Source organism: Armigeres subalbatus, unplaced genomic scaffold (genome assembly GCF_024139115.2).
Source record: "Armigeres subalbatus isolate Guangzhou_Male unplaced genomic scaffold, GZ_Asu_2 Contig349, whole genome shotgun sequence".
In the NCBI taxonomy this organism is placed as follows: domain Eukaryota; kingdom Metazoa; phylum Arthropoda; class Insecta; order Diptera; family Culicidae; genus Armigeres; species Armigeres subalbatus.
In genome coordinates this window covers 17,018-38,762 of record NW_026943096.1, presented here as the reverse complement: position 1 = coordinate 38,762, position 21,745 = coordinate 17,018, and the positions used below count along the sequence as shown (strand labels likewise).

Sequence of the window (21,745 nt, the reverse complement as noted above, 5' to 3'; positions counted from 1 at the left end):
GCCACAAGCAAAGATGAAGACACAAGCAAAAAGGATATATCAGAAAGTTATCCAATGAAGAGATTCAAGCCAAACATGATGAGTTTGGTATCTTCCACTGTTTCCAGTATTCAATCCAATAAACCAAAGTGAGGATAGTTGATGCGGCCGCAGAAACCAATGGAGTATCACTCAATTCGATGCTACTGAAGGGTCCAGATTTACGACTCGCTTGATTACGTACTCTACCGTTTCCGGAATTTAGAGTAGGGCTCAGCGGTGACGTAAGAGAAATGTATCTTCAGATGCTTATGTCGAAAGAAGATCAACTGCCTAGAGTTTTGTGTGTGATGATTCCTCTGGTGAACCGAGCATTACATAACGTATGCCTTTTGGAACGTGTTGCTCGCCGTGCGCGCAGTATGTTAAAACCATAACGCAACCAAATTCGCAGCTCAATATCCGGCAGCTTCTCAAGCTATTATGAAGCAACATTACGTTGAGATATGCTCGTTAGTGCGAGACGAACAGGAAGCTATTCAACTAGCTAAAGATGTGAAGCACGTTCACGCACAAGCAGGATTCGACATGCGCAATTGGATTTCGAATTCGCCTTCAGTAGTATCAGCTATGAATGAAGAAACCATTAAGGGAAAAGCATGAACGTCGGATCAGAACTTGGCACCGAAAAGGTATTGGGAATGTGGTGGTACAGCTGATGATACCTTCACCTACAAACTTCATCCAAGCATGATCCCAGCCTATTGGAAGGTGACCGTAAACCCACAAAAGGGAAGTTTTAAGAACGCTCATGGCAGATTTGATCCTCAGGATTAATATCAAATGTTCTCATTTACCTGAAAGTGCTATTCCAAGAAGTATGGCGTTCTGGTATAGGTTGGGACGAGATTATACCAGACTTTAAGTGGGAGAAATGGCAGAAATATTAAGAAGTGCAGGATGTCTTATATTCCCAGATGTTATCGCCTCAGCACAGTTGGGCAGTCAAACCAACATCCAGTTGCATACCTTTGTTGACGCTAGCCTGTCAGGCTACGCTGCAGTGGTTTATCTACGCTTTGAACAAGATAGTACAGTGGAATGCGCCATAGTCGGAGCTAGACCGAGTAGCTCCGCTCAAGTTTGTTTCCATTCCGAGGTGGAACTGCAAGCCGCAGTCATCGAGTCAGATTAGCGGATACCATTTCGAAAGCTCTCATTCAAAGACACAAACGATATTTCTGGAGTGATTCACGGGATGTACTATGTTGGATTAAGTCGACCACCTGGTCAGTTACAATTGTTGCGTTTCGTATAAGTGAAATATTGGAATCAACTGCTATCGATGAGTGGGGTCACAAAGGATCTAAAGAAAACGTTGCAGACGATGCTACGAAATGGCAAGGGATCACAACACGTAACCGAACGAAGCATACCGATTCCGTGATAGACTGGCAGTTGTGAAATTGCACAGAGAACTATGTGAATGGAGCATGGGAATTGCTATCCATTCTCAATGGACACGTTTCAGAAGCTCACGTATCTTAAGTCAATAACTGCGTCAGCCACGTCCTATAGGAAAGGAAGTATTGTTAGTTCAATTCTCGTTGCTACTAGAGACCAAGAGCACCTCTACATCTCCACGATTGTCTTGGGATGTGGTATTGTGTTAGTTGTATAGGATATTTTATCTGGATTTAATTTGATAAGTGATGCGATCTATGGGAGGGGAAAATAAAATGCAAATAGAAACGCGCATTAATTGATTTACTCTCCGAACAGTAACCGAAATACGATAAATCGCGTAATCAGCACCAGAACTAAATTCTCGGATTCCGCAAAGGTTATGCGTCCGATTTACTTTCCGACCGCACAAAATAATTGCTTCACTTTTCGATCACGTACCGACTAACCGGCCGCACAAAATTAAACTAAACACCTGAATCCGCGTCCAATACATAACATGTTTAATCCCGAACTCCGTGTTAGCCTCTTCTTATTCTTCTTCTTCTTCTTATTGGCATTACATCCCCACACTGGGACAGAACCGCCTCGCAGCTTAGTGTTCATTAATCACTTCCACAGTTCTTAACTGCGAGGTTTCTAAGCCAGGTTACCATTTTTGCATTCGTATATCATGAGGCTAACACGATGATACTTTTATGCCCAGAGAAGTCGAGACAATTTCCAATCCGAAAATTGCCTAGACCGGCACCGGGAATCGAACCCAGCCACTCTCAGCATGGTCTTGCTTTGTAGTCGCGCGTCTTACCGTGTTAGTCTCATGATGTTCGAATAGAGAAATTGGCTTAGAAACCTCGCAGTTTTTCATTGCAAGCTCTAAATGAACACTAAAATGCGGGAATGTCGCAGAGGGAGATGTAATGTCAATAAAATGAAGAAGAACACTTAACATAGCTTGGAAACCTTGCGAATCAGTATTCGTAGTTGAGGTAGGGGAAATATGGACAATATACGCCCCTTAAGGACAGGCCCCAGGAACAGGAATCCAATACTAAGTCCAAATCAGTCGTTAAATAGTTGAAAAAATAATTAGAAACCAACACTATTACAAGAAACGATTTTCTAAATTCTGTATTTCTATCTCAAATGAACAGTGCTGGTCAATGTGAGCCCAAGGGTGAATTCATCCAGAGTGGTTTGCTAAGGGTGCTCATATTGACCATGTTCCCTTATTTTGATTATTGTTTCTGGGTCATATAATCAGCATAGTTTTTTCGAGATATAAATACATAATTTTAGAACAAAATCTTTTTGTAATATTCTGCCCCTATTCGCATAAGCGTCCCATGTCAGTTTTCTTCAACTTGAGAGATTCATTCATTTATTTAGTTAACATCTAAACAGATTAACACTGAATCAACAATTTGACGCCACAATGCACCTTTGCAAATGTTCGGCCGACAATGTCCATGTCATCCGCGAAGCAAATAAATTGACTGGATCTGTTGAAAATCGTATCGGCTGTTACACCCGGCTCTCCGCATGACACCTTCTAGCGCAATGTTGAACAACAGGCACGAAAGTCCATCAACTGTCTTAGTCCCCGGCGCGATTCGAACGAATTGGAGTGTTCGCCCGAAATCTTCACACAGTTTTGCACATCATCCGACGTTGCTTTGATCAGTCTAGTAAGCTTCCCAGGGAAGCTGTTCTCGTCCATAATTTTCCATAGCTCTACGCGGTCTATACTGACGTATGCCGCCTTGAAATCAACGAACAGATGGTGCGTTGGGACCTGGTATTCACGGCATTTTTGAAGGATTTGCCGTACAGTAAAGATCTGGTCCGTTGTCGAGCGGCCGTCAACGAAGCCGGCTTGATAACTTCCCACGAACTCGTTCACTAATGGTGACAGACGACGGAAGATGTTCTGGGATATCACTTTGTAGGCGGCATTAAGAATGGTGATCGCTCGAAAGTTCTCACACTCCAGTTTGTCGCCTTTCTTGTAGAATGGGGCATATAACCCCTTCCTTCCACTCCTCCGGTAGCTGTTCGGTTTCCCAGATTCTGACTATCAGTTTGTGCAGGCAAGTGGCCAGCTTTTCCGGGCACATCTTGATGAGCTCAGCTCCGATACCATCCTTACCAGCTGCTTTATTGGTCTTTAGCTGTTGAATGGCATCCTTAATTTCCCTCAAGGTGGGGGCTGGTTGGCTTCCATCGTCCGCTGAACTGACGTAGTCATCTCCTCCGCTGCCTGTACTCTCAGCGCCATTCAAATGTTCTTCGTAGTGCTGCTTCCACCTTTCGATCACCACACGTTCGTCCGTCAAGATGCTCCCATCCTTATCCCGGCACATTTCGGCTCGCGGCACGAATCCTTTGCGGGATGCGTTGAGCTTCTGATAGAACTTGCGTGTATCTTGAGAACGGCTCAGCTGTTCCATCTCCTCGCACTCCGCTTCTTCCAGGCGGCGTTTCTTCTCCTGGAAAAGGCGGGTCTGCTGTCTCCGCTTCCGTCTATAACGTTCCACGTTCTGCCGGGTACCTTGCTGCAGCGCGACCGTCCGCGCTGCGTCCTTCTCCTCCAGAATCTGTCTGCACTGTCAGATGCTGCGCGTATGCAGTGGCGACATCAGGTTGCTTCAGTCGCTCTAGGTCGTACCGCGGCGGTCGTCGGTACCGAACATTGTTGATGACGGATAGTTTTGGGCGCAGTTTAACCATCACCAGATAGTGGTCAGAGTCGATGTTAGCGCCACGATATGTCCTGACGTCGATAATGTCGGAGAAGTGCCGTCCATCAATCAGAACGTGGTCGATTTGTGATTCTGTCTGCAGTGGTGATCTCCAGGTGTACCGATACGGAAGGCTGTGTTGAAAGTAGGTGCTGCGAATGGCCATATTCTTGGAGGCGGCGAAATCAATTAGTCGTAGGCCGTTTTCGTTCGTCAGCCGGTGAGCGCTGAACTTCCCAATAGTCGGTCTAAACTCCTCCTCTTGGCCAACCTGAGCGTTCAAATCTCCTATGATGATTTTGACATCGTGGCTTGGGCAGCTGTCGTACTCACGTTCCAGCTGCGCGTAGAATGCGTCCTTATCATCATCAGTGCTTCCGGAGTGTGGGCTATGGACGTTGATTATGCTGAAGTTACGATGCCGTTGAATTTTTCAAACTCGTTTTACATGGAGAAATTCAAAAAATTCTAACAAATCGATAAAACCAGCAATCTTTTGAAAATTTGATCTGTATACATTGCTATGGAACTGGCAACACTGCCCGATAAGCTCACTGTGTTTACATTCTGTGCTGTTTTAAATCATTGATTCATCGCCTTCGATCGCTTCCAAAATCCTCTGCTCACCGATACGCCTGCATATAAACCGCCCTCCAATCGCCGCTTCATTAAGTACGACAATTGTGATCAGGTAGGATTGTGAAATTAATATATTTCCGAGTCGGCTCGAGTGTGGAAGAATCTGCTCAAACCCGCGCCATTGCCAATATTCCCACCTCGCCGCTCTCCCCCTGCATCACCTGTCGATCAAGCTAAAACCCACCACCGCCTATCGCTTACTGCACCAAACAAATCATCAAGCTGCGCACCGAACCAAAAGTATTTGCATCTACCAACCTGTACCCACCATCCAAACATCAATAAATGCTCCTTTCGCTGCTGCTGTTCTCATTCATCCAAGCCGAAACACCCCATATCCTGGTCATCATACAACCACCGATCGTGAATTGCCATCTCCGATCAAGATCCGTACATTAGCAGCTTGTTTATATTTTGATCGTCGTCGCCGTGTTCGTGCTAGCCATTCAATACATGCAACAAGGCTGAAGAATATCAACATAGGTGAGATATAGTAGTGTGTGAACCTTGTTAGTAGCCACTGTCATCCACAACCTGTCATGGGTGCTGTCTTGTCATCGCCCTGAGTGGCGTCATTTGTTAGCCAGCATATGCATTAACTTTTAAGAGCATCTCCATCGTTCACTCTGTTTGGTCAAGTTGCATAAAGTGTAAGATGTCTCCGCTGGTAGTTTGTCATAGTTGCGCTTGCAGTTTGTCAACTGTAGAAGTTTCTTGCGGTGGTTTCTGCAAAGCAACTTTTCATTACAACTGCGCGGGCGTTTCGGAAGATCTGTACAAGGAAATATGCGGCACATCTTCTATTTTCTGGATGTGTACAGGATGTCGCGACATAATGAGCAATGCTCGATTTAAAAACGCATTGGCATCTATGAATGCTGCCACGGTTGAACTGAAGGATACGTATCAAAAAATCGTCGAAGAAATAAAGAGTGAGATTAAGGACAGCCTCATCGCTGAGATCAGGCAAGAGATCAAAGGAGGTTTCAACAAGCTTTCGCCTGCGGTACTATCTCCCGTTCCACGGTTCAGGTTCGGTAAAAATATTACGCCGAAAAGAAGCCGTGATGACGAAGCTGCACCATTTGATCAACCGGCCAAAATTCTTCGCGGTGCCGGACCGTCAAACGCCAACGTATCATCAGCCTCTGTAGCACGACCAACTGAAAAGTTCTGGATCTATCTTTCGAAAATTTCACCTGATGTTTCGGAAGCCGATGTTGAGAAACTTGCCAAGGATTGTTTGAATGTAAACGAAGCTACTGTGAAATCTCTGATACCGAGAGGCAAACAAGTGTCGACACTGTCATTCATCTCTTTCAAGGTAGGAGTCAGTCTAGCATCGAAATCGAAAGCTATGGATCCACTGTCATGGCCACAGGGGATCGAATTCCGCGAGTTCATTGACGATAATACCCGCACTCAGACTTTGTGGAACGTCTGTCCATAACGTGGATACTGGCCCTGCTATCAGCATTTAGAAGCTACCTCCGTTCGTGAAGTCTCTCCTACTGTCGTATCTATTCTTCCTCATTCCGCTACCACTTGTTTTCCGCTCACCGTCTACTACCAAAACGTCCGTGGATTGAGGACAAAAACAAGCACTCTACTCAATTCACTGCTGTCCTGTGATTTTGATGTCATCGTATTCACAGAAACATGGCTCTATTCCGACATCTCGAACTCCGAACTGTCAAGCAACTACACCATCTACCGATGCGATAGAAACACTCGCACCAGTGTATTTCAGCGTGGGGGAGGTGTCCTAATCGCAGTGAGAGCCCAGCTGAATTCGAAAGCCGTATTTCTTGAAGGCAGCGATGATCTTGAGCAAGTTATTGTGAAAGTTATGCTACCACATCACAGTGGTTCCATTTCCCTAAGAGGGCGGTCATAAATATAAATTACGGAAGTTATACGGTAAAATGGTGTACTTTTAGTATTTTCCAGGTTAAACAGTCTATTTTTAATTATTTGGTAGGCTCAGTCATTATCATACTTTACGGAGCCGATTTCAATATTATGTATATGCAAAAACCAACAAATAACTTTCAATTTACATTCTTGAGGAAGATGCGTGGGTGGGAAGATGCTTGTTATTGTGAAAGTAGTAAACGAAAATAAACCTGATTGATCCACATAGCGGTGTTAATGCCTTTCTAGTGCATATGAAAAAATAATATTTTTACCATAACTTTTAGACCCATTGTGGCCAATTCTTATTAGAAAACAAAAGGATATGATTCCACGTCGAACGCAACTTGTTCCGAACAAATCGGTTAAGTCTAGATCAACATTTCTAGACCAAAATTTGAAAAGGGCGTAACAGCCAAAATTTATTCTTTTTGATTCTTCGTCTACATATATAGCTATATATGTGGACGAAGAACCAGAAGGAATAAATTTTGGCTGTTACGCCCTTTTCAAATGTCGGTCTAGAAGTATAAGTGCGTAAAAAATAAGTGAGTTTTTTTTGCGCACATACATACGCACACATACACACGCACAGACATATATCTTTTGGTATCTAATACTATGGGTCTCTGAGCATCCTATAACTGTTCATTTTTGGAACAAATGTATAGCCTTTACGTATACGTAGTATATGAGAAAGGGAAAAAGGTTTAATATATCAATTTAAAGTTGAATATAATATTATTATACCACGATATACTATTTAATAATCTGCACACAGATAGCTTGAATGACAGCTAAAAATTTAAATATCTTCTCAGAGATGTCTGAGAATGGAAATCGGGGAGAAACAGGCTTTTCAGTCTAATAAAGTTGACCATGATAAAAAAAACATAATACTCGTGCTCATCAATTTTGGTAATTTTTTACCATCGATTATTTATTTCCAAGTTCAGTCGCAGACTGTGGTAACTGAAATGCCATTTAGGCAGCAGCAAGATATATGAATACACTTAAAGGATATTCAAAAAGACATTGAAGCGGTACACGATTAAATTGAGCAGAAAATATGTTATCTGGTAAACAAACATAATTTTGTTATTTGTTTACCCTTAGCTTTGTCGTGGACGGTTGCAGCTGAAATATCCTTTAGATGAAAGTTACGGTTCATTTTATCTTTCTTGTAAGTGACAAATGTTTGAATGGATTTGTGTTTGTTCCATTCCTAAATGTTCTGTGTTTGGGCCTGAAGATAGGCAATTAAAATTATAAATAGAGGAATTCCCAGACACAGACTTTATATTGCTGTTGCCACATGGCACAAATTAATTCGGGGTGCCCAAATAGGATCTGAATCCTACACCAAATAGAGCTATGTATTCAAAGCCTTGGCTGTTGAAGACAAAATGCAAAACGCAATGAAAACACATTTGCGGGATTTGACTGATGGACAAAAATCTTATAAGTAAGCCTCGTCACATCTCGCAATGGGCAACAACATTGGACGTTTCTCTCGGGGCACAGAGAGATCGTCAGTTATTTTAATTTGTTAAATGTGTTGTTGTAAGTGTTTATTTTTAATGTTTGTAAAATAATTTTATTGTAATATGGTTCACCGACGAAAACGTCGTAACTCAGGTGTTGAGGACAAGATTCTTCACTCACCTAGTTGTAAGTTAAGTAATTTTTAGTTCTGTCACCAAGTTTGGTGTTATCTTCCTGTTTTCTGGCATCAATGTAAGTGATGCGTCAGGAACTAATTTTGTATTATCGTTACCGTATCGTTTGCAATGCTCAGAGTTCCATCATCGCATGGATTGATTTGTTTGAGATTGCGTAATTTAAGTTAGAATAGGAAGTAATCGTCCTCCTCAACACCTTTCCTCCAATCAAATTGACGAAATTTTTGCGGATGTTTCTAGACCATCCACAAAAATTTCGTTCCCGTTGGTTGAAGGTTGTGTTACGGTTTATTTTATCTTACCTGTAAGTGACAAATGTGGATTGGAATTGTGTATGTTCCGTTCCTGCATGTTAAGTGTTTGGGCCTGAAGATAGGCAATTAAAATTATAAGTAGAGAGATTCCCAGACACAGACTTTATATTGCTGGTGCCACTTGGCACAAAATTATTCTGGGTGCCCAAATAGGATCTGAATCCTACACCAAATAGAGCTATGTATTCAACGCCTTGGCTGTTGTAGACAAAATGCAAAGCGCAATGAAAACACATTAGCGGGATTTGACTGATGGACAAAAATCTTTTAAGAAAACCTCGTCACATCTTGCAATGGGTAACACATTGGACGTTTCTCTCGGGGCACAGAGAGATCGTCAGTTATTTTAATTTGTTGATTGTAGTGTTAATTATTTATTTTTGTATGTTCGTAAAACTTTTTATTGTAATAGAGTGTAAATATTTACTCAGAGGATGTTTCTGGAGGGGGTTTGAAGGGGAAACATACTTTCTTAGTGGATGAAGAAGATAACAAAATTGAGTAGAAAATTGTGTTTTCGTCAAAGAAACATAGTAAAGCTATTTGTTTACCATTTGTTTGGTTGCAGATGATCACAGCTGAAATAGCCTATAGACGACAGATTAGAGTGTAAATATTTACTCACAGGATGTTTCTGGAGGAGATATCAAGGGGAAACATATTTTCGTAATGGATGAAGATAACAAAATTTAGAAGAAAATTGTGTTTCCGTCGTAGAAACATAGTAAAGTTGTTTGTTTACCATTTGCTTGGTCGCAAACGGTCGCAGCTGAAAAAGCCTTTAGATGACAGATTAGAGTGTAAATATTTATGTATGTATGTTTCTGAAGGGGATTTGAAGGGGAAACATACTTTCTCGGAGGATGAAGATAACAAAATTTAGAAGAAAATTGTTTTTCTGTCGAAGAAACATAGAAAAGTTATTTGTTCACCATTTGCTTGGTCGCAGATGGTCGCAGCTGAAATAGCCTTTGAATGATAGAGAATAGTGTAAATATTTTTCAAGAAATGTTTCTGGAGGGGATCTGAATAGGAAACATATTTTATTAGTGGTTGATAATAATGAAATTCAGAAGAAAATTGTGAATCCGTTCATCAAACACAGTAGAGTTTTTCGTTGGCCATTTGCTTGGTTGCGGACGGTCCCAACTGAAATAGCATGTAGATGCCAGATTCGAGTGTAAATATTTACTCAGAAGATATTTCAAGAGGGAATTCAAAGGTAAAACGTAAGTTTCATGAGGTATGCCAACATTTTCACGTATAGTTTATTTAACTGGATTATCTTAAATTCGAAGCCTTATACAGATCATATTAGCTTAAATTCTACAAGAATGACGATTGCGTCTCGAATAGTATACCATAAAGTAGCAGTTTAGGGATAACTTGTTGAATTTCGATAAAGTCATGTTTTTGTATTTATGACCTATGGGGGAACCACTGTGCACATGAGTCCATCTGTCTGTGTTGCATCTATATTAGACCGCGCAGTCCCGCCGATATTTACGCTAAGCACGGTAAATCCCTTGTGCGTCTCCTCGAGTTAGCTGACCTCGTGATACCATGATAGTCATGGGCGATTACAACCTCTCAAATTTGGCCTGGAAATTCGATGATGAAGTACATGGATTTCTGCCTCTCAACGCCTCGTCGGAACAAGAACTTGCAGTAGTTGTTTCTTCACTATCCACAGGACTGCAGCAAATCAATGATTTGGTTAATGCGAATGGTAGGCTTCTCGATTTAGTTTTCGTCAGTGATTGTGATCGAATTGAACTGTTTGAATCACCTGCTGCCATTTTGAAAGTCGATCCTTACCACAAGCCATTTGTTTTGACGCTCGAATGTTCCTCTGAAGACTTGCAACGTCCGCAGTCGAATTCAGCTGCACGGAACGAATATAACTTCGCACGATGTGACTTTGATGTAATCAACGCTAGATTAACTGCATTGGACTGGACGTGTTTATCAAACCTCGAAACGGTGGATGATGCTGTGACTGCTTTTTATGACAATGTTTACCAAGTAATTCGTGACAATGTCCCGCTGAAAACCCGAAGAAAGTCTACAAAATGCCAACAACCATGGTGGAACCCGCAGCTGCGCAGACTACGTAACCGTCTACGCAAGGCCCGTAAACGTTATTTTCGTTCCAGGACAACTGAGAATAAGTATGCTGTTCTACTTGCGGAAGCTGAGTATAACAGCGAGCATGAAGTTCGTTTCCGTGAGTATATTGAATAAATGCAACGGAACCTCAAAAAGAACCCTTCATCGTTCTGGTCTTTTGTGAATACTCGCAAAAGGTCAGCTGGTATTCCGAATAACGTCTTCTATGGTAATCATAATTCTTCCGCCGACAACACTTCTGCAAATCTGTTTGCTTAGTTCTTTCACAGTGTGTTTGAGTCAGACTACCATTCACCGCCACAACAATATTTAGATGAGTTACGAAGCTTCAACATCCATCTACCGCAGCTAAACCTCAGTATTGACACGGTTTTTAACGCTCTTAATGCAGTTGACGTTTCGAAGGGACCTGGTCCAGATCAGATTCCACCGTCGTTCATAAAAAACTGTGCAGCCTCGCTGGCTGTCCCAGCCCTGACAATTTTTAACCGATCACTCGCGGATAGCGTGTTCCCTGATGCCTGGAAGCACGCATCAATTACACCGATCTTCAAATCCGGCAACATACATATCGTGGAAAATTATCGACCCATTTCGATCCTGAACTGTTTGGCCAAAGTACTCGAAAGACTGTTGCATGACAAGCTTTATCCAGCCGTTAAATCCGTTATATCAGAATTCCAGCATGGATTCATGCAAAAACGTTCGACGATCTCTAATTTGATGAGCTTCACCAATAGTGTTATTGGATGCATCGAGAAGCGGCAACAAGTAGATGCTGTGTATATTGACTTTTCGAAGGCATTTGATAAAGTTCCGCATGATCTTGCTATTTTGAAACTGAACCGTCTTGGTCTACCGTCGTGGATCGTCAACTGGATTCATTCGTACTTGACTTCAAGGAAAGCCTTCGTTAAGGTTCGTGACGGCACTTCCGATGAACTCGAGATTCCGTCTGGCGTTCCGGAGGGAGTCACCTAGGGACTTTAATTTTTGCGTGCAAGCTGCTTTTTGCGGATGACCTGAAAATTTACCGAGTCGTGAAGTCAGCTTTAGATTGCTGTGCACTTCAAGCCGACATTGTGCGCTTATCATCGTGGTGTCAGATAAACGGAATGCAAGCCAACGCCACCAAATGCAAAATCATTACTTTTTCCCGTGTTCACTCACCAATCAGATTTGACTATTCGATGGACCAGTCACCGCTTATGAGAGTTAACTCCATAAAGGATCTTGGCCTTACCTTGGACAGTAAGCTTCGGTTCAACGGGCACATCTCAAAGACAATCTCCAAAGCCAACACTATGCTTGGCTTCCTGCGCCGCAACTCTGCACAATTCGATGATGTTTATGCTCTGAAAACATTATACTGCTCATTGGTCCGAAGCATTCTTGAGTACGGAGTTCAAATATGGGCTCCTTACCATGCGATTCATGCATCACGCATAGAAAGCATCCAGAAACGTTTCGTCAGATTCGCATTACGACAGCTGCCATGGACCAATCCCAATAACCTGCCACCGTATGAGCACAGATGTACGCTCATTGGCTTGCAAACACTCCAAACGCCGAACGTATTTACAACGACTTTACATTTTTGACATGATCCGTGATAACATTGACTGCAGTAGCGTGCTCCGGGAAATCAACTTCCACGCACCTAGCCGCCGATTACGCAATCCCCAATTGCTTTGGACCCCGGCGCACCGCACTGCTTACGGTTACAATAAACCACTTGACAGATGTTGTAGATTGTTTAACGATGTATGTGATATGTTTGATTATAATTGTTGGCACCTAGCCAACTTCGGACAAACAACAAATTCCGAGTTTTTAATAACAGTAGCAGTATATTAAAAACTTCCTACAATATACAAACGGATTAGATAAATTCAACATTGTTTTTCATTACGCTCTTACGTTTAGTGTTTTTGTTTTTATCCTACAGTTCATGTATGCTTCTAGGAATACCTAAGGCTGTTTAGTTCTTCCTGCAACTAGAGAGAGTTCTCTTAACTAGTACTATACGCAACTGATGTTTATATATACCAGGATTATCTGCTTTCATGCACTTTAACTGCTGCCCAGTTGTCAGACTCGTTAGCCGCTAATGCTCCCACAACAAATAACCGCGTTGGCTGAGTTCAATGATATGCGGTCTTCTAGTTACGCTCATGCAGCCTTCTTATAGCTAGCAATTTTCTACAAATAAAGTTCAAGGTTCAAACTAATCAACTAATCAAATAGATCAATAGAGTTCATACTCGTAGTTTATCAATTCACAAAAAAAAGAGATCACCAAAATTCATCACACTGCATGCCAATCCGAGAATACTATTTCGATGAGCCTATTGTCTACTACCTCATAATAGCCGGTGGCAAGAGTCCACGCATCTCTGTCTGCGATGGTCAGGCCTGTTAGGATGTGTTGTACCACAGCTGACCACAACGTTGACGAATCAAATACGGTGAGATGCGCCGACCAAGGGGTCGTCACACTCCCCCCCGGGTACGCGAAGCTCCTGGCTTACCAATCCATCGCGTCGAACATCTAGAATCGCTAGCTTAGTGACGGGACGTTCGTAGATACCTGCTCTGGTTTGAACTGCTGCTGAACGCACCCGACCATCCTTCCCGGCGTTGACGGCTATGATTCTGCCCAAGGGCCAACAGTTACGTGGTAGACCCGGGTCCACTATTACCACAATGTCCTTTATTTCAATTGGTTTTACCTCGCTGAACCACTTTGATCGCTTTGTTAGGTCCGGTAAATAATCATGTAACCACCTTTGCCAAAAGATGTTTGCTTCAATTTGTGACATGCAACTTGACCGTCGAAGAGCACTTGCACTGTCGTCGAATAAAGTCCATGGTTTTAAGCCATTTGAAGAGCCCAGAAGGAAATGATTTGGAGTTAGGACTGGAGCTTCTGAATCTTCAATTGGAACGTACGTTAAAGGATGTGAATTCACGACGTTCTCTATTTCCATCAACATATTTCGGAGTACTTCGTCCGTTGGGTTTCGCCCTGGTTTCATGGCTTGGAGGTTTTTTTTAACTGTCTGTATGAGCCTTTCCCAGGCACCGCCCATATGCGGTGATGCAGGAGGCAAAAAAATCCACTCGGTTTCTGAGCTGGCTATTTCCGCAATAACGTGCTCTTGGTTCATCCCTTTAAGTGCTGCATTCAGTTCTCCACTTGCTGCTTTCATTTCTTTGTTAGCTGCTGTGAAATTGGTGCCCCGATCGCTATAGATTTGGATCGGAACACCCCGACGTGACATAAAATTCCGTAATGCCATTACACATGAATTCGCATTAAGCGAGTGTGCGATTTCAATATGAATCGCTCTAACCGTCAAGCATGTCACAAGCACACCCCATCGCTTTTCAGTTCGTCGTCCAACTACTACAGTCATCGGTCCAAAATAATCTACTCCGACGTATGAAAATGGACGGGCGAATGCTGCTAGTCTGGCAAGTGGAAGATCGCCCATTACTGGAGGCCGAGGAACAGCTGAATTATTTTTACACCTCTGACATTTTGCTCGAACGCGCTGGTACAATCTTCGAATTTTAGGTATTTTGAATAACTGCCTCAGTTCATTCACTACGGTGGCATGATTCTGATGGTGATACCGGTCATGGAATTCTTGTATGATCAACCATGTGATGTGATGATCTTTCGGGAGTATGATGGGGTTTTTCGTATCCATTGACACATACTGACATGCACTGATTCTGCCGCGCATCCGCAGTAAATCCTGCTCGTCGATGAACGGATTGAAACTATGTATTGAGCTCGATTTTGGCAAAGAGCTTCGATCTTCGGTGTCACGTTTCAAAATGGTGATTTCGTTAGAAAATGCTTCCGCTTGAGCTAGACGATACAAATAATTGCTGCTAACCACGAGTTCGTTGCTCGAAAGAAATCCTGTTCTACGCTGCTTATTCTTGTTCGACATACAACGGAAGTTGTGGACAGCTCTCAAAATCGTTGCTACAGTTCGTTGAAGACGTTTCCAGTTTGAGTAATTCTGCACTTGAAGTACATTGTTAGATTCTGCTTGATGGTAGGAGATTCTGCTTTGTAGTTCCTCTTCGGTACTTTCTTCAACGAACGGATTAGTTGGCCATATGTTGGTAGCTTCCCATAAAAAACTTGGTCCCTTGAACCATCTGCTGTTTTTGGATAAATCAGGAGTCCCTTGCCATTTCGTAGCATCGTCTGCAACGTTTTCTTTAGATCCTTTGTGACCCCACTCATCGATAGCAGTTGATTCCAATATTTCACTTATACGAAACGCAACGAATTGTGAATACCGACGGTGGTCCGACTTAATCCAACATAGTACATCCCGTGAATCACTCCAGAAATATCGTTTGTGTACTTTGAATGACAGAGCTTTCGAAATGGTATCCGCTAATCTGACTCCGATGACTGCGGCTTGCAGTTCCAGCCTCGGAATGGAAACAAACTTGAGCGGAGCTACTCTGGTCTTAGCTCCGACTATGGCGCATTCCACTGTACTATCTTGTTCAAAGCGTAGATAAACCACTGCAGCGTAGCCTGACAGGCTAGCGTCAACAAAGGTATGCAACTGGATGTTGGTTTGACTGCCCAACTGTGTGCTGAGGCGATAACATCTGGGAATATGAACATCCTGCACTTTCGGTAATATTTCTAGCCATTTCTCCCACTTTTCATAAAGCCTTTCTGGTATAATCTCGTCCCAACCTATACCAGAACGCCATACTTCTTGGAATAGCACTTTCAGGTAAATGAGAACATTTGATATTAATCCTAGAGGATCAAATACTGCCATGAGCGTTCTTAAAACTTCCCTTTTAGTGGGTTTACGGTCACCTTCCAATAGGCTGGGATCATGCTTGGATGAGAGTTTGTAGGTGAAGGTATCATCAGCTGTACACCACCACATTCCCAATACCTTTTCGGTGCCAAGTTCTGATCCGACGTTCATGCTTTTCCCTTGAATGGTTTCTTCATTCATAGCTGATACTACTGAAGGCGAATTCGAAATCCAATTGCGCATGTCGAATCCTGCTTGCGCGTGAACGTGCTTCACATCTTTAGCTAGTTGAATAGCTTCCTGTTCCGTCTCGACACTAACGAGCATATCGTCAACGTAATGTTGCTTCATAATAGCTTGAGAAGCTGCCGGATATTGAGCTGCGAATTTGGTTGCGTTATGGTTTTTAACATACTGCGCGCAGCTTGGCGAGCAACACGTTCCAAAAGGCATAACCTGCGTTATGTATATGCTCGGTTCACCAGAGGAATCATCACACCACAAAACTCTAAGGCATTGTTGATCTTCTTTCGACATAAGCATCTGAAGATACATTTCTCTTACGTCACCGCTGAGCCCTACTCTAAATTCCCGGAAACGGTAGAGTACGTAATCAAGCGGAGTCAGTAAATCTGGACCCTTCAGTAGCATCGAATTGAGTGATACTCCATTGGTTTCTGCGGCCGCATCCCAAACTATCCTCACTTTACCCGGTTTATTGGGATTGAATACTGGAAACAGTGGAAGATACCAAACTCTATCATGTTTGGCTTGAATCTCTTCATTGGATAACTTTCTGATATATCCTTTTTGCTTGTAGTCTTCCATCTTTGCTTGTAAAGTAGCGGCTAAATTCGGATGTTTCTTCATCCTGGCATTAAGGCAGCGAAAGCGTTGTAGCGCATTTGGTTTACTATTCGGCAGACGAAATTCTTCAAATTTCCAAAGAAGACTCACTTCATATCGACCTGTTTCTGTCTGGCTAACTTTCGATTGCAATATCTCACGTGCTCGCTGATCTGGACCAGCTTCTAACAGCTTGTCTGGTTTATAGATTCCAAGTGCATCGAGACTGAAGTAGTTACGAACCATCTGTTGCATTGAGTCCTCGGAGCGCTGTTGACATGGACAAATCTCAACAGTATGGTGGTTCACGACAGAATCGCCCACGTCTCCTCCGCCATAGATACTCCAACCTAGACGCGTTTTTGTTGCAATTGGTTCGTGGAATTTTCCTTCCCGTCCCTGAAGTTGAAAGATGAGATTTGCATTATCACTTCCTATCAGGATTTGAGGTTGCACGTCACGGTATGAATCAAATGGAATGCCCTGCAGATGAGGGAATTCTCTCTTCAGCTTCGCCGCATCTACAGTTTGACGGAACAAATCCAGGCTTGCGACTGTGTGAGCTTCTGCGAAGTAAACTTGATGAGATTTTTCGATTCCTGAAATCTTTATATTCAGGCTTAATGATTCTTCCTCTCTTCGACTGTTATTGCCAGTCCATTTCAAACACAACGGCTCAGATTTCCCTTTGAAGTTCAGCTCGCGTGCAAGGGATGCATCTATCAAAGTGAGCGAAGAACCGTCATCCAGAAAAGCGAAGGTTTTGAGCGACCTGCCGAGTCCATGTAATACGACGGGAACGACGCGGAACAATACTATAGACTTAAACCCGCAATGAGCATTACACTCGCGTTCAGAAGGGAGCTGAATGTATTCTTGTGTACTTTCCTCTGACGGACCTGAGGTATTCACCGTTAGCCCATCCCTATGGAAATTATGCAGTAGCTGGTGATGCTTGAATGTGCATCCGTTTTTCCCACAAACTTGCTGATTTCTGCATGATCCTTTGTGCTTGCGTAAGCATTTCCTGCATAGCTCGAATTCCTTCACGACGGCCCATCTAGAGTTGTATCCCAGCTCGTTGAAACGTAGACATTTTTCCAATTTCGGACAGCTATTTTTACACACCACACAATTCCGGCTGGATTGCAATCCCGTTTGATTGGATTTTAGAGCTTCTTTCGCTTCAACTGAGGGTTTCTCAAAGGCATCTTCACTGTGTGTGTGGAGGTATGAAGAATGCTTATTACCTCGGAATGGTTTTGCTTCGCTGTAGTGCAAACATGCAATTGGACAAACTGTTTCTGCTAACTCGTTTAGCCAATCTGCAAAGTCGCGCAGGTTAGCTCTTGATAGGTTACGGCGATGTTTGGCCCAATCCACTTTGAATGCTGGCGGAAGTTTATTTACCAGCTCATACAAGAGCGCCACGTTGTATGAATATTCATCCAATTCGCAGGCCTCGATTGTAGCACAAAGATTTTGTACAGCAAGAGAAAAATCTATAAGGCTTTCTAGTTTTTCCGTCCTCGGAGATGGAGTAGCGTATACCTTGGTAATCATATTCTGTACAATGACTTCCGGATTTCCATACAACATTTTCAGCGTTGACATGATGCTGGGTACATTCGATGGATGCATCAATCTGCATCGAATAGCTTCAAAGGCTTTTCCCTTCAGACATTTTTGCAAACGCAACAAGTTTTCCCCTTGAGTGTAGCCGCACATCCGTGTCGTTGTAGTAAACGTGGAGAAAAATAATGGCCATTCTTCTGGGTTACCCGAAAAGATTGGAAGTTCCCGTGGTACGGCTTGGCGGGCAGAAATTTGATTCCTGGTTAAACCTGTTTCTTCCTCATCATCTAAAGCCGCCATTCTTGGTGTGGAGCACCGAGGAGGCGCACGGTCGGCACTCACGTTTCGAAAACACTGAGTAGCCGTGGGTCGATAATTGCTGTCATGCATGTGCATCTGCTGGAGTCCTAACGTAGCCATACTTATGGAGTCCTGCAGTGTAGGACAATTGACTCGACCATCCTCTTTATGCCTCTGGACCTTTGACATAACATTAATCCCGGACGAGTTTTGATGCTGAAGTGTTTCCCCAACATTAGTTAACGGTGGTAAATTGCTAATTTGAAGGCAACCAGCACTAGACAAAGCTGCATGCCTTTCAGAACCGTTCCCCTGTAGCCAAGTGGCTACCCTGGCTTCTGGTAGTTCTATATCTGCATCAATCGATCCGCTTTCACTGGACATCTCCTTCATCAATTCATGTCGTTTCCGCAAATACTCCCGTTTGGTTGCTTCTTCCTGCTCTTGCAATTTCCTCTCCTCTTCTAGAATCTGCAACTCCAGCTTCAGTTGTCTCTGCTTCCTGGACCTCTGTGAACTGGTTCTGGAACAATGACTCCCGTTATCCGTTAAACCTTGTTGCTTGTTGTTTGTTGGATCCTTGTTGAAGTCTGAGTCCGGAATGTTCTTTCGATTGTCCATACTAGTACAAAACGCATTACTAAAACTTGCTGGAACTGTATTTAGTGCCGACGAAATCGGCTGACCGGAACTTGATGGAACAGAGTTACACGGATCAAATTTGCAGAACGAGACGTGTAAATTGGAGTGACGGTTTGGCGGCAACGGTGGCGTTGTATGAGACGGGATATACAGGTTAGGTGGCATATGCGAATGGGGTGGCAAAACGGTGTTTGGTAATAACGGCGGAAATAACGAGTTTGGCGAAACCATAGCATTGATGGCCGGACCGGATTTTATCGGTACTAGTGGTGCTGAAGTGGTGCTTACCGGTGGATTCTGATTTTCTGGACTTACAGACGGTTCCATAGCCATTGAAGTTATCGTGGTCACCTTGGGCTTAGCTCCTTGTTTCTCCAGGCAAACGAAGCATCTCCAGTCACTGTACTGGTCTGCTTCAGCAACTTCCGCGCACGTGATATGATAAACGTCACCACACTTGGCGCAGCCGACTACTTGCTCGTTGGTCACATTCGTGCATTGTTTACATCGCTTGGTGGATTCATCCGTGTCTCCCGTACCCACAACTTGGTTGTCGCGGGCAGACGCGGCTCTCGTTTTGATGGGAGTTCTACTGAGCATCGCTCCAGTCAGTGAAGTAAATAAACGAAGTTTTTAAGATGTTGGCACCTAGCCAACTTCGGACAAACAACAAATTCCGAGTTTTTAATAACAGTAGCAGTATATTAAAAACTTCCTACAATATACAAACGGATTAGATAAATTCAACATTGTTTTTCATTACGCTCTTACGTTTAGTGTTTTTGTTTTTATCCTACAGTTCATGTATGCTTCTAGGAATACCTAAGGCTGTTTAGTTCTTCCTGCAACTAGAGAGAGTTCTCTTAACTAGTACTATACGCAACTGATGTTTATATATACCAGGATTATCTGCTTTCATGCACTTTAACTGCTGCCCAGTTGTCAGACTCGTTAGCCGCTAATGCTCCCTGTATATTGCAACATATTTAAGTTTAGGCAAGAATCGAGAATTTAATATATTTTACCACAACAAATAACCGCGTTGGCTGAGTTCAATGATATGCGGTCTTCTAGTTACGCTCATGCAGCCTTCTTATAGCTAGCAATTTTCTACAAATAAAGTTCAAGGTTCAAACTAATCAACTAATCAAATAGATCAATAGAGTTCATACTCGTAGTTTATCAATTCACAAAAAAAGAGATCACCAAAATTCATCACACTGCATGCCAATCCGAGAATACTATTTCGATGAGCCTATTGTCTACTACCTCATAATAGCCGGTGGCAAGAGTCCACGCATCTTTGTCTGCGATGGTCAGGCCTGTTAGGATGTGTTGTACCACAGCTGACCACAACGTTGACGAATCAAATACGGTGAGATGCGCCGACCAAGGGGTCGTCACAATAATGTTAGTAAGCTTGTCTTCAAAAATAGGATTAAGATACTGTAGTCTGTGTGGTTTTGAACCAAAGATGAAATAAATAAACAATAAACAATAAACTATTAAATGGACCATAATTACATTGATGTTTTGTGCGAAAGTGTATCAAAATGTGGAATGTGACTGTTATGCGAATACATAGCAAGATGGGTTTTGCAAGTGGGTTTTGATTTTAAAATTTCTAGAACTAATCCTATTATTTTATCAGTTTTTCTTAAAGATAAGTTTATTTTAAGCTTATTTCTGAAAAAAACCTGGGACTCTTATGCGAATCGCGGTAGTATTGTTGGTTTTCAATTATTCTTTTTGAGTGGTGTTGCTGTCGAGGGTCTCCAGTAGCCTTGCGAGCAAAGGCGTATGATTGGCAATCCGGGGATGGCGAGTTCGATTCTCGTTTATTGATTGTCGAGGTGAGCGCAGCAAATTCATTATTCCGTTTATGGATCAAGCTTTCTACAGGACTTTCATGACTATTGGACCCTTGCAAGCCTCTTGAATGGCGGCTTTCGAGCCACTTAAAAATAGGCCTCTGAGCATCTTGATAGATCGCTTCAAACCATCTTGTAAAAAGAATTCCGAGCCATTTGAGAGGAGGCTTCCGAGCCTCTTGAAAGAAGTCTTTCGAGTCTCTTGAAAAAAGTCTTTCGAGACTCTTGAAAGGGGACTTTCGAATCACTTGAGCCTCTTGAAAGGAGCTTTTCGAACATCTTGAAAGAAGCCATCCAAGCATTTTGAAAGAAGGCTTCCGAGCCTCTTAAAAGAATGTTTCCGAGCCTCTTAAAAGGAGGCTTTTAGGCCTTTTGGAAGTAGGCTTACAGGTGTTTTGTGAGGAGCCCTTCGGGCCTCTTGGAAAGAGCCTTTCGAACCTCTTGGGAGGAGGCTTCCGGGCCATTTGAAAGGAAACTTCCGAGCTTTTTGAAAGGTGGCTTCCGGGCCTCTTGAAAGGCGCCTGAAAGGAAGCTTCTGGGCCTCTTGAAAGGGGGCTTCCGGGCCTCTTGAAAAGGGGGCCTCCGGGCCTCTTGAAAGAAGGCTTCCGAGCCTCTTAAAAGGAGGCTACCGAGCCTCTTGAAAGGAGGCTTCCGGGCCTCTTGCAAGAAGGCTTTCGGGCCTCTTAAAAGAAGGCTTCCGAGCCTCTTGAAAGGAGGCTTCCGGGCCTCTTGAAAGGAGGTTTCTGGACCTCTTGAAAGGAGGCGAGCGTGTTGTGGAGGACAGGATACAATAAGCTTTGATTAACTGATCGTTATGTACAAGACAATGTTTTGAAA

The 21,745-nt window shown here is 43.0% G+C and overlaps 1 protein-coding gene across 1 annotated transcript; it reads right to left on the bottom strand.

Annotated features, from left to right (window-relative positions):
* Nucleotides 1-13,322: 13,322 nt before the first annotated feature.
* LOC134204027 (uncharacterized) lies at nt 13,323-19,637 on the bottom strand. Its single transcript, XM_062678863.1, has one exon. The coding sequence runs from the start codon at nt 19,635-19,637 to the stop codon at nt 13,323-13,325; it is 6,315 nt and encodes a 2,104-aa protein (XP_062534847.1).
* Between the last annotated feature and the right edge of the window lie 2,108 nt (nt 19,638-21,745).

Excerpts from the sequence above, each read along its gene's own strand:
- LOC134204027 (XM_062678863.1), bottom strand. The coding sequence starts at position 19,637 with ATGCTCAGTAGAACTCCCATCAAAACGAGAGCCGCGTCTGCCCGCGAC.